General features: G+C 35.1%; 5 protein-coding genes and 1 non-coding gene across 6 annotated transcripts; 2 read left to right on the top strand and 4 right to left on the bottom strand.

Moving 5' to 3' along the window:
• LOC145595462 (uncharacterized) lies at positions 1-901 on the top strand. The gene has a single exon (XM_081651878.1). It carries the CDS (start codon positions 25-27, stop codon positions 739-741), a length of 717 nt encoding a protein of 238 aa, XP_081508004.1. The 5' UTR covers positions 1-24; the 3' UTR covers positions 742-901.
• A 4,389-nt stretch (positions 902-5,290) lies between these two features.
• On the bottom strand, positions 5,291-5,363 carry TRNAK-CUU (transfer RNA lysine (anticodon CUU)). Its single transcript has one exon. It is a non-coding gene; the product is annotated as a tRNA-Lys (tRNA).
• Positions 5,364-6,873: 1,510 nt separating this feature from the next.
• Positions 6,874-11,297, top strand: LOC145594754 (uncharacterized). Its single transcript, XM_081651089.1, has 10 exons — positions 6,874-7,053; positions 7,134-7,182; positions 7,968-8,074; positions 8,207-8,252; positions 9,030-9,164; positions 9,288-9,377; positions 9,515-9,646; positions 9,733-9,816; positions 9,953-10,017; positions 10,678-11,297. Exons 1-10 carry the CDS (start codon positions 6,935-6,937, stop codon positions 10,862-10,864), a joined length of 1,014 nt encoding a protein of 337 aa, XP_081507215.1. The 5' UTR covers positions 6,874-6,934; the 3' UTR covers positions 10,865-11,297.
• Positions 11,298-12,019: 722 nt separating this feature from the next.
• LOC145593823 (actin-1) lies at positions 12,020-15,436 on the bottom strand. The gene is made up of 5 exons (XM_081650191.1): positions 15,362-15,436; positions 13,765-13,837; positions 13,268-13,661; positions 12,445-13,058; positions 12,020-12,331 (listed from the first exon to the last, which is right to left on the bottom strand). Exons 2-5 carry the CDS (start codon positions 13,822-13,824, stop codon positions 12,266-12,268), a joined length of 1,134 nt encoding a protein of 377 aa, XP_081506317.1. The 5' UTR covers positions 13,825-13,837; positions 15,362-15,436; the 3' UTR covers positions 12,020-12,265.
• Positions 15,437-17,537: 2,101 nt separating this feature from the next.
• Positions 17,538-22,559, bottom strand: LOC145593824 (very-long-chain enoyl-CoA reductase-like). Its single transcript, XM_081650192.1, has 4 exons — positions 22,174-22,559; positions 21,974-22,013; positions 20,019-20,773; positions 17,538-17,938 (listed from the first exon to the last, which is right to left on the bottom strand). The coding sequence occupies exons 1-4, from the start codon at positions 22,240-22,242 to the stop codon at positions 17,870-17,872; spliced, it is 933 nt and encodes a 310-aa protein (XP_081506318.1). The 5' UTR covers positions 22,243-22,559; the 3' UTR covers positions 17,538-17,869.
• A 1,274-nt stretch (positions 22,560-23,833) lies between these two features.
• LOC145595955 (uncharacterized) lies at positions 23,834-26,557 on the bottom strand. Its single transcript, XM_081652387.1, has 3 exons — positions 26,388-26,557; positions 25,129-25,203; positions 23,834-24,790 (listed from the first exon to the last, which is right to left on the bottom strand). Exon 3 carries the CDS (start codon positions 24,612-24,614, stop codon positions 24,165-24,167), a length of 450 nt encoding a protein of 149 aa, XP_081508513.1. The 5' UTR covers positions 24,615-24,790; positions 25,129-25,203; positions 26,388-26,557; the 3' UTR covers positions 23,834-24,164.
• Positions 26,558-27,234: the final 677 nt, after the last annotated feature.

A 27,234-nucleotide genomic window follows, 5' to 3' on the forward strand; every position in this document is an offset into this window, starting at 1 on the left:
CTCTCTCTCTTCCAAAACAAAAAAATGCAAGATATCAAAAACCCCACCAAAAAATCCTCCACCCCTTCTCTCAAAAAACCCAAACACAAACACCACAACAATCACATCCACCCTCAAACCACCTCCGCCGCACCAACCACCGCATCAACCGCCCCAAACATCTCCTTCAAACCCAACACCGACGTTAAAGGCCTAAAATTCGGCGGCCAATTCATCGTAAAATCCTTCACAGTACGCCGATGCCGCAACGAAGAACTCTCACTCCTTCTCAATCTCTCCCCCCCTCAACCCCTCCCTTCCACCATCGCTTTCCTCCCTTCCAATTTCACCATCTTAGCCCACCACGCTTGGCACACCCTTACTCTTGGCTTGGGCACCAAGAAATCCAAAATCATCATCTTCGTCTTTGACACAATCGCCGGAAAATCCGCCGCCGATCTGACGTGGCCGCACGAGATCCCTCTTGGTGACGTCAACAAACGGTTGATTCGAGGAATGAATGGGTGGGATTTTGCCAGGTTTAAGTTCAGAAAAGGGTGTATAACTTTCTACGTTTTTGGTGTTAGAAGAAGCGGTGAGAGAGGTGGGTTCCAGTGTGGTGAGGATTTGCGTAGTATTCTACACTCGGTTGTTTCTCTTAAGGATTTTCTTGATCATACGGCTATGCTTGCTTTGCCTAATCAAAGGTCTCTTAATCATTCTTCTTCTACTAATAATTCTCGTTCTGTTGCTGCTCATTAATTTTTTAGTATAATAATTCTTGTAGCAGAGTGTATTAATTTTTGGGGGTTAATTTTGGTTTTTATACTATTAATTTTTCCTGGGTTTTTGACTTGGTTGTTGTACTTGTACATGTAATTTTGTTCTACTAATCATCAATAAATACAGATATGTTAGCTTTTTTTTTTTTTTTTCCCGAAACTCGTCTTTACAATCTCAAACTATTTCTCCTGAAATAAGTGAAAATTATTACTTGTATTACTTATGAATTTCATGTTTTGATGTGTTTGGGTAGTTATTGTGTGTTCTTCATTGCTTAATCTAAAATTTTGTTTGAATTTTGTTATAGGTCAATTTCGAGTTTAGATAGTGATGTCCTACGTACATTGTGATATATGAATTATGTGACATTTTTGTCCTGGAGCACATTTAATTTTAAGATAGGTGGTATGTTACTTAAGTTGAACTCAAGATAGTGATTTGAGAAATGCTTTAGTATGCATGTAATCTTCTTGACTCTTGAAATGATGAAATCTCGTTTTATGTCAATCACTTGCAATATTAGGAAATTTTTTTGTCAATAAGTTTGTTAAATTTTGTTGTTTTCTGATTTGTTTGGATTCATCATGATTCATGAAGTTAGTAGGATGATTGTTTTTAATAATAACCAATAGTATAAATAGATGAACAGCAGTTGTATTGTATGACCCCTTATCAAAGAGCAAAATAGTTTTTAAAATAGTTTTTAAACAAGTAATTTGTTGATGAAAATAGGAGTGTTTGACAGTAGTTTTTGAAATTCGGAGTAGTTTTTAGGGTTTTGACATATGTTTAATCGAAGTTACATATACTCTGATTTTTAGCATTCAACAAAGTAGTCATGGAGTACTAATTGGACAGCCGTGATAAGATTACTACTAATAGAATGTTCAAGGAATATATTTCATTTTTTTTTTTGTTTTTTAATTTTTTATTTTTTTATTTTTTTAATGCTTATTCGTACATAGGACTGGCAGAAAAGTTTAATGTTGATGGTTTGATTTTAGTTACAGTAGAGAATAAGCAGACTTATTTACTATACAAATATACTGGATAGATGAACTATATGAAGTATTAATACTTGTACTATCTCTGTTAACTCTGGATTATTTTATACTTTGTATCTCACAAATAATACACCAAACTTGCAACTAAAAGTTAGTGGAAGTAGTATAATGTCAATAGCGTTGTCCTTTAGTTTGTACAAGTTGCATACTAGCTATGCTCGAGAAACTAAGCATGCAATGGCTTTGATCGAGAGAACTTTTCTTCAAGTGTTGGAACTAAGTTATCTGACTCGAATCTAGATTAGTCGGATTGTAATAAGCGTTGGATTACCAAATGATGGAGGTGAATAAAATTTAAAATTGCAAACTACGAGTAGGAGTAGTTTAGTGATCGACATATATACTGTTTGCTTGTGAGTAGCGAGATCTGAGTCTCTTCTTACAAATTCCAATACTTAACACATGACATTTTTACAAATTCCAAGCTCTCCTTATTAATTTGCCACAGAACCCACGTACAACTTGTGTCTTCAGAATTCTAATACAACAAAAAATGAGTGATTAAATTACTATTATACTTCTCCGTATATGTCCAGATCCCCTTGTTCTTCATTCAATGATTTACTTTGCCTATTTTTGGAAGGATTAAAGATTTTCTTCTTTTTCACAAAAGGACACACATGTCCGTTTCATATGTTTTTTTTTCTTTAGAAATTACGGAATAGTTTTATTTATTTATTTATTTATTACAAGATTGTTTTATCAGGCATTGGGAATACTCTATAAGCACTCCATTAGTTATGTATCAACGTTTCAACAAAAATACTTGTATTCATCAAAAACCCCAGATTCCACAGGAGAAATGGGTTAAAAGGAAACTATTATTACTTCGAATTATTATTTTGGTTACCTAATGGTGTTGCATTTGTAGTCAAATTGCCAAAAACATGCTCTTGAGGTAAATTTTAACCAAGTATCATGATGTAATGTCACCAAAAGTTGTCATTTTAAGTATAAAGTATTCAAGTTCTAAGTTATATTTTAATTTCTCAACCTTCCTTACTTTTCCCATCAACAACCTACTCTACATACAATTACATTTTCTCTCTTTTTTTTTGGATATATGTAAAATAAAAGTCATGATTTACTCATCATACCATCTTTTTGCATACACCAATGTTTCAATTGCTGTATCAATTACCAAGATAAAAATGGTGCACATTCTACCTACATATGGCTAAATAGGCTAATAATGCATACCACTATGTAAAAATTGTCAACCATACAAAAATATTATTAATTGATAAGGGAGCAAGAAAACATTAATAATAATTATAATGACAGAAAGATAAGAAGAAGAAAATAATTTATTTTTTTCAGAAAAGATGAATGATGCAATGGTGCATGGTACAGATGGGTGTGATGATGATAAATAAAGATTTTTTTTTTTTTTTTAAAAAAAAGTTGTTTGGACAAGGTGGCAATTGTGTTAATGAAACATTTTCAAACTGAAAAAAGATGATGGGCCAATCTAAACTATAGCCCATAATCTTTATGGTCTGAAAAAAGTGAATAAACAAATGGATTCTTAATTATTCTCTTTTCATCTTCAATTTTCTCTTTAATTTGGTGTCACCCTCAAGCTTTAATCAATGCTCTCTGTTATCACTTATCAGAATGCCCCCACCAATACAGCGGTTGCACATGAAAAATTTGTACTAGCTTACAATTGAAACTAGGGTTATGTTTTTGAAAAGTACCATTGATGGAGGAAGATATGGACCTTGTTTCAAATTTGCTTTTCAATTGTCGCGAATGTGTTAAGGTGATATTAATGTGTGAGTGTGTTTTAAATGACAAGCATATAAGTCTAACGAGTAACTTTATATATGGTTGCGCTCTACCAAGTACCAAATGAGGTAGTTAGGGTCAGTTCTCTTACGTTGAAATTCAGTTCAGTTCAGTTTAGCTCCTAATTTCCTTCTCTTATAAAATATTCATTTCAGTTCAGTTCAGTTCAGCTCCTAATTTCCTTCTCTTATAAAATATTCATTTCAGTTTAGTTTAGTTCAATTCAGCTAAGTTCAGTCAATGAGGACAGACCCTTAATCTACTGTTAGCCAGTGTTATGATTGATCGGGGAAAGGATCATCAAAGCGTGATTTATGTATATGCCTACATTCATAATAGATTTAATTTGACAAATATCCGTAACATTTTGAAAAGTACCATTGTGAAATGGTGAAACTGAAGTACAGAACCAAGGAAGAAGAAGAAATCCAAGAGAAAATCTAGAGAGAAAATATTTGGCAAAATCAGAAAACCCTTTTCATTATGTCATAAATGAGCTCAACTACCTTAGAAATTATATATACAAGTATACAATCTGTACAAAATATTCTAGAAGCTATAACTTATAAATTACAGCACCAAAAGCATGTTAACAGAATTCTGTTATGGAATGCCAGCATGGCAAAGTCAATGTGGCAATAACAACAAAGGCAACAAGCTCAACACCCCCCTCTCAAGATTGACTTGGGGTGGAGCAAGACCAATCTTGAACTGCAGGTTGACTTACAACTCCAATCTTCTGTAAAAGAAAGCGATGCTGATCAGTGCCCAAGGGCTTTGTCATAATATCAGCAAGCTGTAAGGTAGAACTGACATGAGCTGTGGTAATAAAACCCAATGCAACTGCACATTTTCCCTGACATAATGAACAACCATTGATGGAGGAAGAGATAAACCTTGTTTCAAATTTGCTTTTCAATTATCGCATGTGTTAAGGTGATATTAGCGTGTGAGTATGTTTTAAATGACAAGCATACAAGTCTAACGAGTAACTTTATATATGGTTGCGCTCTACCAATTACCAAATGAGCTGGTTAATCTACTATCAGCTAGTGTTATGATTGATCAGGGGAAGAATCATCAAAGCGTGATTTATGTACATGCCTACATTAATAATAGATTCAATTTGACAAATGGCCCTAACATTTGGAGAATTATGGATTTGTTCTGGATGGAACTCATTTAGTCTGACCAATTTACATAGAACTAAATTAAATTACAATCTGGTTCCACTGTCCAATTTTAGAAATTCATACTCATGTTTGATGATCTAAAGATACACTCTTTTAATCTTTTTACATCATAATACCACTAGTTTTATGTTATATGACATGGATAATCCTACAAGTATGTGTTTATTTGATGATATAATAAAGTTAGAAATTCATCACCTTTCCATTATTATGGTCCTTCTATAAAGGAAATGAATAAAGTGTTTTATAATTGGATATGGCTCAAAAAGCTCAACATTAAATTGGATTTTGTTGTGCAAATTAAATTGAATATAGCAGATTTGCAAGCCATTTCCATTAAGAAATTATACTATGTGCGTTGCAGTCCAGTGTAAGGGGTCGAGCCCATGTAAGTCCACACGATTTTACAGGAAAAAAAAAAAAAAAAAAGAAAAAAAAAAGGTACTTCATATAATAAAACATGAAAACAAAAAAGTATAACGCCCACCGTGGGGCTCGAACCCACGACCACAAGGTTAAGAGCCTTGCGCTCTACCAACTGAGCTAGACGGGCTTGATTGACTTAAGTTGTGTAGATGCATTATTTAACTAGTATAATACAAGTATTCGTTACTATAGGCTTAAACACTTCTATTGACTTTTCACTGGAAATTAAGGGAATTATCATACTTGTAATTTTATATGTAGTAGGTGGCTTATGTTGTTATGTTAGAGATTGTAGAATTGAAGACTTGAAGTTGTTTGGAATTGTAGAATATTTCTTACAACTTATAAGATTGCTTTCGCCATGAATGACCACACACACTTACAAACAAATATATTTACGTTAAATTAAAAGTAACATATTAAAATTCAATTTAATTCGTATTCAAGTCTAACAAGTATTGGAGTATTCTACAGTCTTGTCTCAAATCTGATACTTTAATTAAATTAGAACAACTTGCTAATTAATTGATCTAAACACTCTGTTGATTATATCCAAATTTTGTGCTACTACATTATTCGTAGTTAATAGAATACAAGAAGTATACAACTATTACCTTTTTTTTTTTTTTTTTGAGAAAATACAACTATTACCTTAAAGTCTAAGTTACTCTTATTTTTAATTTTTTTTATTGAAGTAAAGTTATAATTACACCTACTTAGCATTTTTTTTTTTGGAAGAAAATAAATCTAGGGAAATTTTGTCTAGAACTACCCTAAAGACAGGGTCATTTGTGAACAACTACCCATTTTTTTTCTATTTGTTTAGAACTACCCGAAAGTTACAAAACGTTTGGTAGCACTACCCATTAACGTTTTCCGTCAAAAAAACCGTTAATGAGACCCACTTTTTCACTTTTCCCACTTAATTAACTCCCCTAATTACTTTTCTCTCCTCCCTAATTAACTTCCCCTAAACCCTAGAAATCAAAACCCCCAAATTTATACATCCTACCAATTATAATGGCCAATTAGACATCCTACCCATTACAATGGCCAATTAGTAATTGAAATGCAATTGAATTCAATTTCAAAGTCAAAATAATCGAAACCTACAACTCAATTGAACCCCTAAACCTTAAAAATCAAAATCCCCAATTTTTTTGAACCCATAAACCCTAACCGAATCACTAATTTACACCCTAATAATGTTAATTGCGATCAATTAGAACTTGTAAACAAATACAACAAACAAAGAATTAAAAGGAAAGTGTGAAACATTACATATTTACATGAATAATTGAGAATTTGTGTTCAATTGATTGAGTATATGCTCTTGGATTTTTTGAGTGAGAATTGAGGGAAGTTAATTAGGGAGGAGAGAGAAGGTAATTAGGGCATTTAGGGGAGTTAATTAAGAGTGAAAAAGTGAAAAATTAGGCCCAATTACGTCTTAATTGGACGGAAAACGTTAATGGGTAGTGCTATCCAAACGTTTTGTAACTTTCGAGTAGTTCTAAACAAATAGAAAAAAAATGGGTAGTTGTTCACAAATGACCCTATCTTTAGGGTAGTTCTAGACAAAATTTCATAAATCTAATGTAAACTAAACTTGAGTGTTAAAAAAAAAAAAGGGAATTAAAAAAAGACTCGGTGGGAAGGAGTCAAATATCGTAAAAGAGAGAGAAGGAGACGGCGAAGATGGGCGGAGGAGGGCTGTTGACGGTGGTGGAGCTGTTCGGCGCCGCCGCTTTACTTGTTGTCATTGCCATTATTTCTGTCATCTTCTTCGAAGCTTATAATCGTCGATTCAACAATTCGTATGTTATCATCTTCCCCTAATTTTTTGACAATTTCAGTAATTTTTCTCGTAATTTTTCGACGATTTTGGTTTTTGTAGTCATGTGGAAGGTGAAGCTATATTCGAAGATCCAAATTCACTTAATAAGGTAAAATTTTCGATCAATTTTAGCTTAAATTTCACTTAATGTGTTGTATTTCCTGAGTTTGGATCAATTGATGCTGGATTTTGAAAATTTGATTGATTCTAGGGTTTCTATTGTTTGCAATTTTTTGTTGTGTGAATTTGTATGCTGATCTTATTGAATTTGCTGGTTCTAATGTTTTGTGTTGGATGTAAGTATGATCTGGTTGTACAATGCTAAAAAGAAAGAGAGTATAACCTAAGAAATTATGATTATTGTTGAAAATTGATGGCGAACACTGAAAGTTCCTTTGCTGTACCATACCTTTGATTGTTACGTTTCGTGATATTCGATTGGTGATAAATTTGCTATTGGAGTTGTTTCAAATGTGCTTAAGCATACCACCTACTGCCTAGTGAGTGATAATGCATTATGTGATGAGTGATTTGTGGGAAAAAAAAAAAAACACAAATTTACTTTTCTGTTAATAGAATTGAGGAACCTTAAGATATTTATCTGATCGAAAGGCCTGATTGGAAAATGTTACTCGTATGTTCTTAGGCGCATCAAACCTTCTATTGCTAAACTTACACTTGTATGTGATGCATCTTTTTCACATTTTATGTGCCAAGAGGACAATTATTGGCTACAAGTTGGCATGTCTAAATGTATATTAAAGAACTGTTCATCAATGCTGATTTGTTTGCTTTTGAGCTCTGCCACATTTTCAACTTAACCTAATTATAAAGATTTGCTTGAGGAATCATGCTATCAGAATTATTGACTTCAGTAGGAAACTATTCTCTCAGGTTCCATGCCCTTCTATATTTGATCCTGCTGAGAAGTATATATCTTTGATAATTCCTGCATTTAACGAGGAGCACAGACTTCCAAGTGCACTTGAGGAGACTATTAAGTATGTTTGTCTAGAATACAATAGCAAAATAAGATTCTTCAATATTCTCTGTCTGTCTGTTACGGTATTACTTCTTTCGTTAGTGTTTTTAATACAACACAAGACCCTGATTTCAATATATCTCATTTTCAGCTATTTGCAACAGCGTGGAGAGAAAGATAAATCATTTACTTATGAGGTATAACCTAAATTGCATTAGATTTGAATATGTAGTGCATTGTATTACATAGAAATATCATGCTTCATTTCTAGGTTTTGTCTGTAATTCAACCTTGTATACATAGTATCAGGAACAGATGTGCAGACCATAATGCTGTTTAGTTCTATTATTTTCACCATGTGTAATATGCAAAAGAATGATCAAGGTTTATGCAGGGAGTATAGATTTTGCTAGAAATTCAAACTTATTTTAGAGAAATACCTATATTGAAGGAAAAAACTGGATTCACAGGCTCTTCAGCTTTTATAATGGGTAATAAATTTGAGATAAATTAAGTTTCTACCTATTACAACTTATGACCTAATGTAAATAGTTCACTGAAAGAGATTTAAGTTAACAATGTGCTTTATTACTTTATTACTCTCTGATGCATTTTAATATTTGTGTTAGATGAGTTCGTCATATATTTAGCATAAGCATTCATAAATAACTTGGATTTTGATGTTAGGATCCTTAGCTTTATCTTTATTGCTTTAGGTTAGGAATTTTTCTTGGGCTTCTAAGGATCATTAACTCTTTCTCAAAATGAAAAAAATAAAAAAGGCTCATTTACACCCTGGTTTTTTCAACTCCTCTTTTTATTAAAACATACTTGAGCACTGAAGGGATGTAATTTTTCAAAATTTACACAAGAAGATGTCAGCTGCAATTTTATTATACACACTCTAGTACTCTACCACTGAATTAAAATCATGTTATGTGGTGATTAACAATTTCAACTTGTTGATTTGTTAGGTGATTTTAGTGGATGATGGAAGTGTTGACGGGACCAAAAGAGTGGCATTTGACTTTGTCAGAAAGTACAAGGTGGAAAATGTTAGGGTTCTTCTTCTTGGAAGAAACTATGGAAAGGGGGAAGCTATTAGAAAAGTGAGTTAACTCAGGCTAGTCAGCAACTTCTTGAAAGTATATTTGAATGCTTCTAGAGTAACTCTGCTGCATGGATGACAATATGATAATAACTGATTGATATTCTTTGCTTATTTGAAACAGGGAATGCTTCATTCACGTGGTGAATTACTTCTTATGCTGGATGCGGATGGAGCAACTAAGGTCAATGACTTGGAGAAACTTGAAACTCAGGTTGGTACTATACTACTATTTATCTTATTCTTGAAGTCACTATATACGGAGAATGATGAAGAACAAAAAGGGTATCAACTTTGAGGAGTATATAGATCATAGATGCATGATTGTTCATACAGTGTATTGGCCATTAGATTCTTACAGTTGCTGGGAAGGAGATAGATATAAATGCTTCTGGTGGTGGTGATTCGAGTTTTGGAATATGTGATGTTCCTGTTGCTGCGTTTGGTTCACGTGCTCATCTTGAGGATAAGGCTCTTGCTACGGTTTGGCTCCTCAACTATTTCTTTTTATTTGTGGTTTTAATTGTAGAACTAATGCTAATTTATATGAGTTTCCTCTTCTTTATCAGAGAAAATGGTATCGCAACTTTTTGATGAAAGGATTCCATCTTGTTGTTCTCTTGGCTTCTGGTCCTGGTATCCGTGATACGCAGGTATTGTTCTTGATATGACTTGATGTTGGATCTTCATTCTCATAGAAATCACTAATTTTCCTTTTTTGGATCTAGAAGTTGTACGCAGTACACCTGAAAATGCATTAATCTTACCATGGGTTTTGCATGCCTGCAGTGTGGTTTCAAGATGTTCACCAGGGCTGCTGCACAGAAGCTTTTCAGAAATGTTCGATTAAAAAGGTAATTACGAGTAAAAGTTTTCTATGCTGTGTTTAAATGTAGCACCTTAAATCAGAATTTAGCATTGTATGCGACATGATGTGTTAATGATATCATTTATCTGTTATGTTTTGGTGCTTATCTGTGAAAATCCCTCTCATGAAGATGCCATATTTTTGTTATTTATTGAGTAGTCTATTTCTTGGAGTTCTGGCTTTTCTTTTGTCGCTGTTTTAGGAGTGTGCTTTCAGGATAGCAAGGTGGTGGTGATATCTTGATATTCCATGACTGTTAGTTGATGCTTAACATAAGAGAGAAAGAAGGAGAAATTTGTAGATTATTTATTATTATTTTTTTTTAAAAAAATAACTATATTTGCTCGTGAAACAAGTATTTCTGACATATTCAGATTAGTATTCTGTACATAATTGGTTGCAATTACTAGGAGTTGAAAGAATTGTTTATTGATATATGTATATTCGTCCCATGAGTTGGTGTGTTCATTTCTGGCCTTTGTAGTTGTACATCGTGTTCTATCCATACCAGGCGCTAGGTGGTATCCACAATGGTTGCGAACTATGCTCTTTTTAAATTAGCACCAGCCATAATTACTGCTTTAAGTTATGTCCATATACGTGTTTAAAAATATCATCTCATCTTCATTGTTTGCCTGTTTTACAGGTGGTGTTTTGATGTAGAGCTTGTCTACTTGTGCAAGTGGTTTGGCATTCCAATGGTTGAGATATCTGTCACTTGGTATGAGATTCCAGGATCAAAGGTGAATATGTTGAGCATACCCAACATGCTTTGGGAGCTCGTGCTCATGTCCGTAGGTTATAGGACGGGTATGTGGAGAATCACTGTCTAAGCTTATCTGGTGTATGGTGTACCTTCTTGGATGAAAACTTCTGGTATTCGGCAAGATATCCAGAGCTGCTTTTGGATGCTTAGAGTGATTGTCTTCATCATCCAGCTTTACTGGTTCCAAGCAAAGGGGCTATAAAGGTGAGCACAGAAAGTTGGGTTGCCTTATAGTTGTCATTCAGTATTGTATAAGAACGGGAATGTCAAATTCATTTTGGACTTTGGAGGGATCTGTACTACAGTGCTACTATACCTAACAATAGCAAACTAAAAATCTAACTTGTGGTAGAGGTAGCTATAGTGGATAGAGTAATACGCCAAGTCGAAAACTCTATTTCTTTCCTTTTAGTTTAAGTTCAGGACTTGAAATTGTATTTATTTCCTTTTCCTACAGCTTCACACAGCTAAGAAGATGAGATTTATTTGTAAAATGTTTATTGAGGCACTTCATAATGTGGCTAATTTTGCCTTCCATATATACAAAGTTGGAGATTTTCCTCTGCTGACTACTAACTACTAACCACTATATAATTGCATGAAAAGCTACAAAGAGTTGTGATATAAACAGGATTTGATATTAAAACCTGGGTTTTAGCAATCTAAACACTTTTAATTAAACTATGTTTTGATTGTTTTTCTCAACATAGGTTTTCAGGTGACCGACTAGTGGCATATGTGGTTCCAAACAAGACTATATGACCCTAGGGGGCACCCTTTACATTCTTTTAATTTAGGAAAAAATTCTTAAAATTCGTCAAAAAGCGTGGATTATAACCTTCAATTTTGAACAATTTTTGTTTTTTTTTTTAATTTTTTTTTTACCCCGAAAAGAAAGAGGAGGTTGAGTTGCTTCTCATGAACCCCATGAAACCATGGGAGTCCATTTTGGATTGTATTTGCCTTAACTTGCCTTTATAGTGTTAATTTAGCTCAAAGTCTTCTTCATTAACACCTTCTTCATTAATTTAAGGTCATCACAAGCTTTTATGTTAACCGACTAGTGACCTATATGATTCAAACAACATTATATGACGCTCCCTATATTCACTTTTATTTTGAAGCATTAAATTAATTTCACTTTGAAATCAGAAAGTAACAAGCAGAGTGCATTTAGAGGTGCTATTATTGCAATAACATGGAGAACAGGCATATTGAGACGTGTAGAAAAAATTGCAAAGGATTTGATTGAAATTCAAAAAATTACTCACTTAAAAAGAATTTAACAAATTTTAAACAACTCCTCACCTTCTCATGGTCATCATTACAATATGTGAGAATCAACATATAAATAAACAAAAATTTGCATGAACAGCAGGTTTTTTCTGTACTTGAAAGCTTATAATAGGGTCTTCCATTAAAGAGATGACAATCTGAAGCAACATTTGCACCCATTTCGTCATGAAGCTTAGAAGCACTTTCTGTGGACAATTGATGGCCCAGATTCATCGTACTCGGCCTTTGCAATCCACATCTGTAATATAGTAAAAAGCATATTAGGTTCAGGAAATAGATAAAAATAGTAATGTCTGAAAAAAAAAATTATGAAATTTGTTTATGGCCATAAGCAAATTCAAAGATGCCCACCTGCTGGAATGTACTGAGGGATGCCAAGATGGAACCTCCGATCCAAACACTGTATTTTCTCTCAGGAGGTGCCACTACCTTGATCTTCATGCTGCTGGGGGCTAGGGCTGTGATTTCCTTGCTCATTCTGTCAGCGATACCAGGGAACATAGTAGTACCACCACTGAGGACAATGTTTCCGTATAGATCCTTCCTGATATCCACATCACACTTCATGATAGAGTTATATGTAGTCTCATGAATACCCGCTGCTTCCATTCCGATGAATGATGGCTGGAAGAGAACCTCAGGGCAACGGAAACGCTCAGCTCCAATAGTGATGACCTGCCCATCGGGCAGTTCATAGCTTTTCTCAACTGAAGAGCTAGTCTTGGCTGTCTCCATTTCCTGCTCATAGTCAAGGGCGATGTAGGCAAGCTTTTCCTTCATATCCCTTACAATTTCTCGCTCAGCTGAGGTGGTGAAAGAATATCCACGCTCAGTGAGGATTTTCATCAAGTGGTCAGTCAAGTCACGACCAGCAAGGTCAAGACGAAGGATAGCATGTGGGAGGGCATATCCTTCATAGATGGGGACAGTGTGACTGACACCATCACCAGAATCCAACACAATACCTGCATGGATCAGAGAATATCGCAACATGAAGTTCTGCTGTGTAGAATTCTGAGCATTATGCAGGCAAAGTTTATTGAGCATATAGAATAAGAAGAATCAAGGGAAATGTAGTCATGAAATCATAATTGAAGCTCCATATTTTGGTCTATATTTAGATGTTCATAGAATGATAGGAAAACTAATGCCCAAGCTATCTTTGACAGCTTACCTGTTGTACGTCCACTGGCATATAGAGAAAGAACAGCCTGAATTGCAACATACATAGCAGGGGTGTTAAAAGTCTCAAACATTATCTGAGTCATCTTTTCACGATTAGCCTTAGGATTTAGAGGTGCTTCAGTCAGAAGAACAGGGTGCTCTTCTGGAGCCACACGTAGCTCATTGTAGAAAGTGTGATGCCATATCTTTTCCATATCATCCCAATTGCTCACAATACCGTGCTCAATAGGGTACTTCAAAGTGAGAATACCACGCTTGGATTGAGCTTCATCTCCAACATAAGCATCTTTCTGACCCATGCCAACCATGACACCAGTGTGACGGGGACGACCAACAATACTTGGGAAGACAGCTCTAGGAGCATCATCTCCGGCAAATCCAGCCTGAAAAAATAATAAATAGCTTTATGATAAATGTGGGAAGATATTAATTAAATACGTGTCAATATAAAACATTAGCTAGATATAGCCAAAGTTGGACAATTACCTTAACCATTCCAGTTCCATTGTCACAGACAAGTGGTTGAATGTCCTCACCGTCAGCCATCTTTTATAGTAAGCTGAAATAAATCCAAAATCAGCTACAGATTATAATTGATAACACCACAGTTACTGTAACTAACGAGTTGTCATTTTAACTAATGGATTCTTGTAAAACAGTATAAAAATGGCAACTTGATTTACAAATCTCTGGACTGAGAGGGCCAACATATTCAAGCATTAAATTTAGTGCTTAAAAATAAGCCCTTTTACAGGAAGCACAGAAGACAACCAAATTTCCCACCCTGCTTAAGACTTTGAAGGGCCATCAAATCCTCTCCAGTCTTTCTAGGTTAATCTCTCTCAATCACCTTCTTAAATTTAAAAAGGATCATTTTTACATATTCAGGCTCTATCTGTTCTATAATCAACTTAAATGTTCCATTCCAAATCATAACTTCCTAAGAACTTGATTAAATGTACGAGTTTATTTCTTACTCCAATTGTGCTTTACCCTGCCCATGTCTAGAAATATTACGGAGTATGAATCATCAAAATTTTAGAGAGGGAAATGGATTACAAGCTGTTACAGAAAATCCTAACAAACACAATATAAAGAATATGCCGCAGACATCTACATCTTATGCAACTTGCATTTTAATCTTGCAGTGCCAGTCGCGCATAACATACAACACTGTCTTACCACACCATCACTCCAATCGTGTATCTTTTACAATGTATACAATAAATTAATCAACCCTCCTACTGTAAGTGGATCTTCAAACAAATTATCCTACAAATTCTTGGGATTCTGATGTACCCACACATCACAAGCTAAATTTTACCATCTCTCAAGTTTTACTTATGAATTTAATCAGATGAAATCCTAGTTGCATAAAACACAAGTCGAAATTCAAAGCATGATACAATCTACGAAAGACACCAATGAACAAAAGCTACCACATTGAAATCATAAGATAAAAACAAAAATTATCTGATGATCCTCATTATATCATGCATCTACTCAACTCTGCCAGCGATCAGATGTATTCGAATAGATTTTTATTATTAAATTTTGCAGATTTATCGAACGAAATGCTTTCAAATTGGTGATTACAATCCAGCCTCAGATCATAGAAATCTACATTGATTAACCAAGTTCTTTCAAATTGATCATCTGCACTAAATTCATTGACAATGTTCATATGAAACCATATAGATTAACATCAAAATCAACAAAATGATCAGAAATTAAGCAAAAAAACAAGTGATTTTCTGATATAATTGAAAATTCACTCGAAAAGAAAAATCGATAATTCACAGCAAACAAATCAAATTATATCGAAAAATGCACAATGACAAACAATGCCGATGATCAAATTCAACCAAAAAAAAGGAAAAAATAAATCAAATTCTCTAAAATGTCGATCAATTAATCAAACCTTGAATTACAAAATCAAAAATTCACCTCAAAATTGTGACAAATTGAACCAAAAAAAAACATGCGCAACAAAAAAGCAAATGTCAATGATCAGAGATTAATAGAACAACAACATGAATCAAAATTGAAGAAAAAAGATTAAGAGAGAGAAAATTGATTATACCTTGAAGAGAGAGAAAGTGGAGGAGAGAGAAAATGTCGAAGATGAAAGAGAGAGGAGGGAAAATGAGAAGAAATGGGGGAATTGCAGAGGAATTTATTTTAAGAAGGTCGCTGTCACATCTCCGCCGTCCGTTTGTACAGCCTGGATCTTCGGATTTAATGACACGTCAGCAAAGATGGAAGGTGGTGATACTGAGTGTCTGAGTGTGTATGTGAGTGGTCCCGCGATTTTCCAGTCAATCTCTTGCTGTAAATTACCCTTTTGGCCCCCACTTCTCTGCTTTCTCTCCTTCCCCCCTCCTCTTTTTTCAAAATTATTTCTTTAACATTTAATAACATTACTTTATTATTTTTTAGGTAATTTTTTTAATTAAAGGATAATGAGTTTATGAGCATGAGTCCAAAAAATGTGTGAATCGCTAAACGACGCCCACAAATTTATCACATCGCCCGCATTTAATGAATGAAATTACAATGTTACCCCTAGTGCCAAACCGCCAAACAACCGCCACTACTGCCCACCTCCGCCTAATAACCACCCTCACCACTGTCCACCACCACCCAACAACCACCCCCACCACAGTCCACCGCCGCCCAATAACCACCCCCCAAATGTCGCATCTCCACTGCGGATGACTAAATAATTTTTTTTTGCCGGAAAATGCTCCAACCGCCCTAAAAAAGCGATTTGACCATGGTCAAACCGCTCAGGCAATACGGTTTGACCGTGGTCAAAACGCCCAGGCTAGGCGGTTCAACCATGGTCAAACCGTATTGCCTAGGCGGTTTGACCGTGGTCAAACCGCCAAACGGTTTGACCACGGTCAAACCGCCTAGGCAATACGGTTTGACCATGGTTGAACCGCCTAGCCTGGGCGTTTTGACCACGGTCGAACCGCCTAGCCTGGGCGGTTTGACCACGGTCAAACCGTTTTCCCTAGGCTATTTGACCATGGTTGAACCGCCTAGACAGGACGGTTCGTCTACTTTTCCGGCGAAAAAAAATAAAGCGGTGGTGGTGGTGATTTAAAGTGGTGGATGTTGTTTTACGTCGGTGGCAGTGGCGGTGGTGGTGTTGGGTGGTGGTGGTGGTGATTTTAAGTGAGGAGAGAGAAAGAGGTTAAGTTAGAGATTGGGGGTAATAACGTAAATTCATTCATAATTTGCGGGCGATTTGAGTAATTTGCGGGCGTCGTGCCAAACCGCCAAACAACCGCCACTACTGCCCACCTCCGCCTAATAACCACCCTCACCACTGTCCACCACCACCCAACAACCACCCCCACCACAGTCCAAATTTATACAAATTTTTGTTTAAATTATGTTGATTGAGGTTGTTGATATAATATTGTTTGATTGAGGTTGTTGTCTATTCAGTTCATCTACATATAATAAGTCACGTTTGACTTTTGCTGTTAAATTTTGTGATTTATTGATTTTTATTGATTATGTCCTCAAATCATAACTCACAAACACTTTTGAGATAAGAAAAGAAAATAATTTTTTTTTTTGTGCAAAATACATGTGGTGATGGCTACTGTCTTACGAGTATTACTTTATAAAATGAGAGTAATGGGTTGATGGATGTCGAATTGATGTTATGTTATGCATTTGACATGAACTATTAGATTAGCTTACATCGAATCATTGATCAACATAATTATCGATTACAAGAGTATTAACTTTCAGGAGTCCATGTAAAGTTAAAACATCTTATAAGTTGTTAATTTCTAGAAAAAGAAGGTTAGGAATTAGGATGTGCTTAAGAAATGTGTAGATTTGACCATTATACAAAACCTGTGTGGAGCAAAACTGTATGTACTAAGATAAAAGATTCTAACAGATTTCATGTCCATGACAAATAGATTCCTGATGTAAGACATTAGTGCGATCCATTATTATATAAAGTTGGCTGGAAAAATATGTAAATATATATTTTAATAGCAAGTCACAAATAAATGTGTATGAAATCATTACAATTATAAAGTTCTACATTCTTCTTAGCTGCAGATGCCTACAGACCTTACAGGCTAACAATAGTATGTGCATATTGCACGTTCATATTATACAATTCTAAAGCAGGAAAAAAAGGCAGATCCAACTTTAAGGCCAACATTTCTAATTGTAAAGATAGGAAAAAAGTAGCAAAATAATCACTGAATTGATTGACAGAAAGGTTTAAAATTAAGATATGTTTAAGCATTGATGAATAAGGTATTAATATGATTGGTTTCGAATGCTATTTCATTACTGAAAGACGGGAAACAAAGAAAGACTTATGGAAATACAAAAATAGGGATACAAGTTTGCTTAAATGATCTAGAGATGTGACAGGATTGATTACTACACTGAAGTAAGTTTGCAGCGACGAGAACATGATTAATCGGGCAGCTTGAACATGAAGCTTGAATAACTTATAGCAAGATGTAGCTTGAATTATTGGGCTAGCTGAAACAGGGACAGAACGATGGAGACAGTGTCGATCCAGGAAATATACTGCAGCTATTTTCTACAGGAATGGAGGCAATATCACCCATCTGCGTGGGTACTTGGGTTTTCCATCCTTTCCGTCAAATAACTGCAGGAACAAGAACAAAGGAGATGAGATTAAAAAAATAGTAATAATAAAGGTAGAAACAAACTTAGTATATTAATTGTAATCACGAGAAACCTATAAACTGCTGTAATGCTGAAGATACACAAGTATTTCGTGTCCAAAAAAAAAAAAAAAAAGGGGGGGGGGGGGGGGGGGGGGGGGAAGAAGAAGAAGAAGAAGATACACAAATATTTTAAAGAGAATACTGCTTCTCAGATTTTGCCTTCAGCGTTCACAACACGAGGGATTCTTAAAAATTGAGAACACAGCGGTCAAATAAGCCATTATAATGCCCCTATAAACCATTATGGTTGCTATATGGTCATCTAAACGGTAAATGTACTTCGTATATATTTTAGAGTGACAGATATTTGAGAGACAAAGTAATGGAAAATTTACACTTTGGTGTCCCAACGTTTAAGTAAATTCCACTTTGGTGACCCATGGTTTCAATATTCCCATTTTAGTGTCCTATCATTAGATAATTGTTCAATATTAGTGCCTAATAGTTAACGGTGTTAAATTCTCCATAAACAAAAAAAGAAAAGAAAAGAAAAAAAAAACTAAAGTTGTATAATTAATTAATTATATTAGGGTCTCTAAAATTTCCCCCAAAACCCATTTACCTCATCTCTCTCAAAATTTCCCTCTAACTTCTACGCCTCTAGGTTCTATACTGCTACCCATTTCCATAATTCATCACAAACTAAGTATCTCCTCTAATAAAATAAAATTCGTCTCATTCATTGGTGAAGATAATGCCGCAATCGTAAAACTCAATCCAAGCGATACAACAGTTGCATCAATGCAATACGCCAAGTTCCTCACTGAACAATAGTATTCTAGGGTTTTTATTTTTTTTATTTTTATTTTATTAACATTACTTTTTAGGCATGCATGTAGTCATGAAATTTTTTGGGTTACAAAAAATGATGTTAAAAGTGCAGTACATTGACTTTTTAATTGTTTTTAATCAATTTATGCATGCCTAAGGATATATTTTTGTTTAATTAGCTGTAATCTTAGTTTCATGGCTCTTAGTTTCATGAGGAGAAAGAAGTTCCACTACTATTGACATCTTTTACACGCAGTATATATATATATATATATATATATATATATATATATATCATGGTCTGGTTATGTTTTAATGCTAATATTTAGCTTTAGTGCTTTAGTTTAATAAAAAAAATATTGATATTTTTCAAAAAAAAAAAAAATTAACGGAGAGTTTAACACCGTTAACTATTAGGCATTAATATTGAACAACTATCTAATGACAGGACACTAAAGTGGGAATATTAAAACCATGGGTCACCAAAGTGGAATTTACTTAAACGTTGGGACACTAAAGTGTAAATTTTCCCAAAGTAATTGCCTAGTTGGTGTGCCCAGTGGCTAGGCTAAAGAAGGCCCCATATCTACCTGAGCTTCCTCGTGGTCAATCCAAGATAAAGGCTCAAGTAACTGTCTCTACAATGATTGTTATTGTGATCAATCAGAACACCAATGACTGTATGAGTTTATGTGCTACAGAGTCATCTCTTATGTGTTATATTGACAATGAACAAAAATCTTACTTAACCAGTTGATACATAAAGGAGTTTACTCTTAAAAAACACATGAGTCTTAGTTGGTATGAGCTTGATCAAAAAATTGTAAAAGGCGCTTGCAAACCCCCCTCCCTCCCTCTCAAGGGGCAGTATTCTGGTGGAATCCATGTCACTAGAAGTTTAATTCCCCAGCATAAACAAATGTGCATGTGGGTTGCTGCCTCGTCAATCCTACCCATAAAGGAAGAGCTTGAGTGTAGATATGCTACTACATTAAAAATGCCTCCTAACATACTCTAGAAAGTTCAATCCCCCCCCCCCCAACCACCTTTTTCCCTTTCTCTTCTAGCGTGTGTTTATGTGTGTGTGTGTGTGTGTGCGCCCACATGTTTGTTTTAGTCAGTTCAGTGGAACACAGGCTACTTGCAATATTTAGCAATTCCTATCAATCTCCATCACTTAAAAAAGGGATTTAATCATTCACGTTAGTGGAAGAATATGGACATTACCTTCTTGAGACGTCTATGCTTCGCAAGCGCCCAGTTAGTCATAATACCAGCAGCAACCACGGCAAAGACATAACCTGCCACAGTTTGGGTAGCAATATTGAAGCCTACCCATTGATAAATCTCTGTGGTGTAATTGGCACAAGTCACAATATTGAACAAAAACCCACGAGGTATCTGGTAACCTCCATTTCCATCAGGCCTCCGCAGATTCTTCAGCAAGATATGGCAGTAGAAGTTTGAAAGTTGGCAGAGCAACCCAAATCCAAAACCAATCTTCCATTGCAGGTCACTAACAGGGGTGTAGAGAGGGTGATTCACGTAGTATGCAATGAAAGCTCCAAAGGTCCAGTAGTACAAGCAATTGCGGAACACATTGGATAGAGGAGAAGTTGCATGGCTGAAGCGATGCACAAAAAATGTTTCCATGATACGTTTGAAATAGTGAAAACACCAATAATAACAAGCATACGTCTGCACTGGGTGTATGACACGCTCCTCTTTGTAGCCGAAGAACCGATAGACAGGGAGGTAGTGAAAAATGGGGTAGATTACCAAAGGACCCAAGTACTCAAAAAAGAAAAGAGTACGGTAAGAAACCTGGGGTCCCAGGTCCTTGAACACCACAGTTAAGGTGTTTGAATTACCATCAGAATACTCTTTGAGGCTCTTCTTGCTGTTTAGCACAGTTGGTCTTTCCTTTGATCCCGGTTGGACAGGAAGAGTTAGACGTTGTCTGGAAGGATAATATTTCTTGGCTACAAGGCAAATCAGATATTCAGGAAATCAGGGGGCCACAGAGCCAAAGAAAACCAACAATGGAAATGAAACATCGATAAATAATTCATCAAATTAATCAATTGAAAACCTTTTCTTGTTCTTCCACTATCTCTAACTCAAGAGGGGAAAACCAAAAAAAAATAAAAAATAAAAAAAAACACTAAACAATGCCACTACCTACTGCAAGTCATCCCAGTGTTACAAAAACCGCTGACTACTATAGCCAAAATGCTAATTGTCCCTGAAAAACCTCTACCTACGCCAATAAGATAATTTCTACATCAGACACAGTTCAAAACTAATACCATACCCTAAACTTCATTAACATGTTGCTATCAAGAATTGCATGATAACATCAGTTTCTAAAATTTATGGCTTGTTTTCACAGTTTCAATCCGAAGTCCCAAGTGATACGATTCCAGAAGGTTATGAAAATAGAACTACTCCCCAAATTAAGAGCTTAATATACTGCTCCTTCCATGACTAAAAATGTCTCGCAGTTGCAATCCATTAACAGCCATCTCAACATTTTAAGCAACGTCTGTCCTCTATAGGATCATTCACTCAAAATCACCTCATAAATAGGCCAGGCAGTTACATTTTACATATCAATCTTGTAAACATTGTTCAGTGAGTAGAGACTCTACTGTCAAATAAGGAAATAAGGGAACTCAACCTCATATAATCAATGGGTTATTCATCAATTGGAAGAGAAAGGATTCGGCAAAGTTATAAAGATTTTTTTTTTTTCTTTCTAGCATAACTACCTTCTTAGCCATAGTGTAAATGAAATATAAAGCACTTTTCCTCTGGGAAGTCAGCAATGTAACATGATTATAAACCTGTGTTAGTCAAATTTGGGTACTAGACTACTAGAGTACTAGTCACTTGTGTTAAAGTGCAAAACTCGACTATTTTGTTAAAAGTTTTCATATTAATGTCAAGTGTCCTACTTATGTCGTGGCGTTGACGATCCAACACGGGTACTACCTTAAAATTACCTTAAACCACTACAAAACTCACATTAGTCACATCTAGCTTACATTTCCTCAACTCTTACTACGGTGTAAATGTAAGTTACATTCTTAGTTTCAGGTCTCACCATCCAAAAATAGCCAAAACCATAAAATCGTATAATTAATTAGCAATTAATGGCTGTAATTAATGAAAATACTTACTTCTCTTGTGAATTGCTTCCTGTAGATCAGAAACAGTCGCCTGCAAAACAAAACAAACCCAGAAACAAAATTATTAAACAAATCACAAAATCATGCCAAATTTCCATCACTCAGTAACATTAATTCATATCAATAAGCTAAAAATACATAATTTAAGTGAAAAATGAACGCAAAATCAAGAAATGGAGAGAGAAAATTACCGAATCATTGAGCTCGATTCCGCCCTTCAAGAGCTCCTTTTTACTTCGCGTTACAACCGAAACCTTCATTTTTGGTGAAGATTAAGAGAAACCCAGTACAGAAGATTGAATTTGCTGCTAACCCTTTTAATTTTTCTGGGTAATTTTGGCGGAGATCCAAATGGGGAGCTTAAATCTAGAGCATAACGAAGTAGTCAGTTCATAAGAGAGAGAAATTCCTGGTTTAAAAGGGCAAATAATTGGGCTGTAATTAGCTTGTCATATTAATGGCGTGTAGTTGGGAGTAGGATATCTTAATACCTAACTTCCCCAAAACTGATCAACCACCCGTTTATTGAGCATGGCCTTTTATGAGAAAGGTCAATCTATTTGATGCATTCCAAACACCTTATTGATTTGAGTATTCAATTGGATTCTTCCAATTTGGCAAGATAAGAGCTGGCAAAAGGTCGGGTCATGTTGAGCTTGTATTTGGTTTATGATTAACAGGTTAAGTAATCAACAATTTGTATCTAGGAAATGTCCAATGACTTATATCCGTCATACCATAAGTTCGGACTCACGTAATATCTTTTCATAACTAATATCTAATGTTGTTTAGGCTAGAATTTTGTTACACTTGTTAGAGAGATACTATTGCTAGTGATGTTATTTACCTAATACCATCTCATAAAATAATTCACTTTTAAATTCTTGTTTAGTATTACTAGTCGTTGGAGCACGCGCGATGCGCGTGCTCCCTCGACGGCAAGATAAGTGTGACTCGTGAAATTGTTTTGTTTTTGTGATATTTGTGATTTTGTGTAGCTTGTGTAGTTTTAAAGAGAATCAATTGATATATGTTTTCTTAAGGCACAATGCCCTCGTAGAAGTTTTAGGTTGCTGGCTGTTAATTCAAGGATTGTCAGACAAATTAAATGGGTTCCTTGAGTTTTATCCTAGTATTTTATAGTTAATGCAAGTTCGTAACATGAGTAATTAAACTTTCTTATCATTTAAATAATATGAGCAAGATAATGTTAGAAAGGGTTGTTTGAAATTATAAGTAGAGTAGTACCTTAGTACAGATACTGTGGGATTGGAAGACAGAGAGTGACAAGAAATCTAGTATGAGCTGCGAAGGAATCTGTGAACATTGACAGGTCGAGGTTTCATTTTTGAGAGTTCAGTTAGGTTTGAGAATAAAAAGAAGACTGATATGAGAAGGGGCAGGTGTGTTGCAAGGCTATCTTATTAATAAGTACCTGTTCTTGTAAGCATGTATAAGCAAGTGTTGTATTGCAACTGTGTCGAACCTTCCTTGCTTTATCAATTTGAAGTTGCAAGTTGAGGGATACAACTTTATGATACAAATCATTAATTGTATAATCTGCAAGTTTCAATGGCGACATTAACAGGAGCAAGAAAGAATGTAAATAAGCTAACAAAAAATAGTAGAGGCTTGTACAACAACTAACCTTTAACAAGAGTCAATATGTAGAAAAGAAATAAGTAATATAGCTAACTAATGAATTATAGCGTAGATGATAACTTCTGATGCTATAAAGGTGTGTACTAATAATAGTAAGGTAACACTTGAAAGCAAGAAATTATAACACCAAAGCTTCTATTATAGATAGGTATCCTGATTTAAGGATACAAGCAAGTACAGCATAGTTACCTTACAATGTTGGTAAATTTTTAATTGCCAGCATTACTATATACACATCAGAAGATTCAAGTTTAACTAAGATAGGGTGACTAAGACACTACTGCTACTGCATATCAGGCTTCATTACATAATTTCAGTACTAATTACATAGCTGATGTTTATTGGAAACAAAAGATGTCCAAAATGTTCCTTTTAAACATCCAAACAAAAGGTATTTCAGATTTAGCAAACTACCATACCATAGAGACTGATTAGTACCAATATTCCTTAAGCAAAAGATGGCGAATATTTATATAGTTTTAGCTTTCTTCATTCATAAACTGTTGAGGATGTTTCCAGATTACTCTGTGTTATCAGAACTTTCTTTCTCAGCAGTTTCTTTAAAAAGGGATGTTCGGAGCTTCTTCCTAGGAACACTGTCTTCATCTTCTGAATCCAGCATCTCACCAACAGCCATTGGCTCCTTGTTCTTGACATTGCTTCGTGTGCGAGCAAGCTTGTTCCATGTAGGAAGTTCAGTAACTGAAGCTGGTGGTTCTGAAATTGTAATTCCTCTATTTGGTTGCTGAATTGGAATGTCAAAGCAATCTGTGTCAAATGCTTGAGAAGCTAGCTTGAATTCATGAAGCTGAGCTATTTCAGCAAGAATCTCATCATTAGTTTCTGTATTATCATCACTTGAATTGGCATTGAACTCTGGGCTAGAAACAGCTGCTGCTTTGCCATGAGCCTTAGTTGTGGCTGGTGACATGTTGAAGTCTTTCCTGCCATAAGCTGCAACCCCAGTCATGAATGGTTGTCCTATTCTGTGTCCCTTAGCAGCTGTAGAGGTATTCTGATCGTTGTTACGAGTAGCAGATGATGAGCCTAGAACTTGAGCCTCTGGTTCTGCATCTTCCACTTCAATGGCTTTCAAAGTCCATAACAGAACACTATTCCTCGCTAATTCGACCGTCTAGCCATAACCTGTAATGGCAAAATTGATGTTCAGGACAAAGTATTTACAACACAAGTTTTCACCTCCCAAAGAACACCACTAAAGCCTAGCTGTGCTTTTTAAAAACATAACCTAATCACAGCACGCCAACTCAAAAGCACTTTATATAACACATGGAAAATTAAATACATATCAATCGAACATCAAACCCATAGGCACTACTAATAACAATCGTTAATGCACATAGAAACCAAGACACTTCCATATAACAAGAGATCATAACCTTTTAAAAGCATGGAATGAACACCTTAAAAGGACGGCAATCACTACACAACACCTAGTACATAAAAGGAATAATAGAAATTACCTTAACAAATCTCCTAAGCACAGCACAACAGGCAAAACTCCACCAGCAGAACCACAAACAATGCAACCAGCAAACCTGTAACCCTAAGGGAAACTGAGTTAAAACATATAAATCCATCAATCTATTTGTTGGTTTTCCAATTATTAGAACAAGATGGACATTCTACAAAGGCAATTCACCAAGGTAAAGTATTGACCAACTGCATTGACAATAGTATTCATTGTGTAAATCTAAATTACAACACAATAAAATGGATTGTAACTAATAACAGTTTCAAAGGCTAATTGTAAAATAGTCGTCAAAGTTGTGTAGGTAAGATATAGCCTTCAATAATGTACAGAAGAACAGGTAAGAACTTTACAAATAAATAATGTATACAGTGGCAGTATAGTAGCACATGTACAAAGCAGATATGAAACATATGTCAAATAGCGAACAGAATACGATGAACAGCTAAGGAATCATGCAAATAAGCTAGGCAATTACATAAATCCTAAACATAATTGGCTAAAAGTAGAGAAAACAATCAATTCACTCATGCAACACCATACATTATTCTACAGAACAACAACCCAATTCAAAATAGAATCATCATATATGTGCTCATAAGCACAGAACACATTCACCCGAAAGCACTCTTGAATTTACCCAATATATATAATAAGAATTCAAACCTAAAACAAAGTATTATTCCAACGAATTAGTGAAATCAAATTCATGTAAAACAATCTTGATTTAGTAGTATATTATATATGTTATTAATTAAAAGTTCAATTTGTCAGAGAATTCGAAAGATGTAGTCCAAAATACATATGCAAGACTGTACAATAGGCAATATAATGGCATCTAAAACGAACCACCACCTCTCAAACGAATACCTCTGCACAACAAGCTCAAATCACTCACAGGCAGAAAGAAATTATCACTGGGCATGAATGGCCTGCTATATCCCAAAATGAACCCCCCTCACTCTATATATAGGCTATGATAAACAAGGGCACCCATTCATAACCCTAGAGTTATGCAACAAACTAAGTACAGCAAAGTCATCCCCAATTAAGTCTTTTTTTAATTCCTGAAAACCAGACATTGAAGTAATGCCCAAGTAAGCTACTCCAATCCACATCACATCCAACACTAATTGTAATCCTAACCTCCTAATTAAGAAATCAAAGCACCAAAGCTAACATGCAAAGTAATTTAGCAAACCAGACCTACAATTGCAAACCAGAAAGACGAAAAGAGTAAGTAAAATATACCGGATATTCTTAGACGAAGGCATCTTCCTTCCAGACCTCATCATCCAACCCAGAGCCTGCCAAAACCAGACCGATAGAAGACCCAAACCAAACCAAGTTCAGCGGCACCAAAGGAATCCCCGAAATTCAATAGCAACTCTTACAAGGAACAAGACCTTCGTAGCTGTCAATAAAAGAAGGTATGAAGAACAGCTGGCATGTCAGTATAGATGGCAAACAAAATGCAAGGGCTTAACACAGGGGCAAATTCGACAGATCATAAAAATTGAGGGCAGCTATGTAATAACACCAACAATTACTATTCACAAGCTACAGTAATTGTTTTTGCATTTTTATAATGGTTACAGATAGGCTCTGAAATATTATACTACTTCATATCTTTCAAATACGCATTGAGTATATAGTAGTATAACTAGTTAGTGACCCGGGCGATGCCCCAATTTTTTTGTTTCTTTGTTGTTTGTAGATGTTGTGATATTTCAAGCTTATAATTTTGTTAGAATATTTCTCCATATTCCACAAAGTTAGTAAATCAATTGTTGTGTGTGTGAATATGGAAAATTATAAAGGTTGGTAAATAAAATTAAAAAGATCAACAATATGTAGCTAACATATGCCTGTAGTTGTAACTTATGAGCAATTTCTGAACTACATGCCAACTAATTACCATGACTAATATTCTTTTTTTAAGGAAGTAAATGAAACATACTATCTAAATTACAAAACTACATTGTTTAAGCCCTCTGTACTAAGCTAAAACAGTTAACTTACTTTGAAATTATTCACTGACATGACAGTCTGAAGCCCATAGCATTCCTTCTATAAAGAACTCAGAAATTGATTTTAT

This window comes from Chenopodium album, chromosome 19 (genome assembly GCF_948465745.1).
Source record: "Chenopodium album chromosome 19, dcCheAlbu1.1, whole genome shotgun sequence".
In the NCBI taxonomy this organism is placed as follows: domain Eukaryota; kingdom Viridiplantae; phylum Streptophyta; class Magnoliopsida; order Caryophyllales; family Amaranthaceae; genus Chenopodium; species Chenopodium album.

Excerpts from the sequence above, each read along its gene's own strand:
- LOC145595462 (XM_081651878.1), top strand. The coding sequence starts at position 25 with ATGCAAGATATCAAAAACCCCACCAAAAAATCCTCCACCCCTTCTCTC.
- LOC145594754 (XM_081651089.1), top strand. The coding sequence starts at position 6,935 with ATGGGCGGAGGAGGGCTGTTGACGGTGGTGGAGCTGTTCGGCGCCGCC. Across the intron at positions 8,075-8,206 it reads GCACTTGAGGAGACTATTAA|CTATTTGCAACAGCGTGGAG; the intron begins GTATGTTTGTCT and ends TCTCATTTTCAG. Across the intron at positions 10,018-10,677 it reads AGAAATGTTCGATTAAAAAG|GTGGTGTTTTGATGTAGAGC; the intron begins GTAATTACGAGT and ends CCTGTTTTACAG.
- LOC145593823 (XM_081650191.1), bottom strand. The coding sequence starts at position 13,824 with ATGGCTGACGGTGAGGACATTCAACCACTTGTCTGTGACAATGGAACT. Across the intron at positions 13,662-13,764 it reads ATGGAACTGGAATGGTTAAG|GCTGGATTTGCCGGAGATGA; the intron begins GTAATTGTCCAA and ends TTATTTTTTCAG. Across the intron at positions 12,332-12,444 it reads CCCTCAGTACATTCCAGCAG|ATGTGGATTGCAAAGGCCGA; the intron begins GTGGGCATCTTT and ends ACTATATTACAG.
- LOC145593824 (XM_081650192.1), bottom strand. The coding sequence starts at position 22,242 with ATGAAGGTTTCGGTTGTAACGCGAAGTAAAAAGGAGCTCTTGAAGGGC. Across the intron at positions 22,014-22,173 it reads GAATCGAGCTCAATGATTCG|GCGACTGTTTCTGATCTACA; the intron begins GTAATTTTCTCT and ends TTTGTTTTGCAG. Across the intron at positions 20,774-21,973 it reads GGAAGCAATTCACAAGAGAA|CCAAGAAATATTATCCTTCC; the intron begins GTAAGTATTTTC and ends TTTGCCTTGTAG.
- LOC145595955 (XM_081652387.1), bottom strand. The coding sequence starts at position 24,614 with ATGACTGGGGTTGCAGCTTATGGCAGGAAAGACTTCAACATGTCACCA.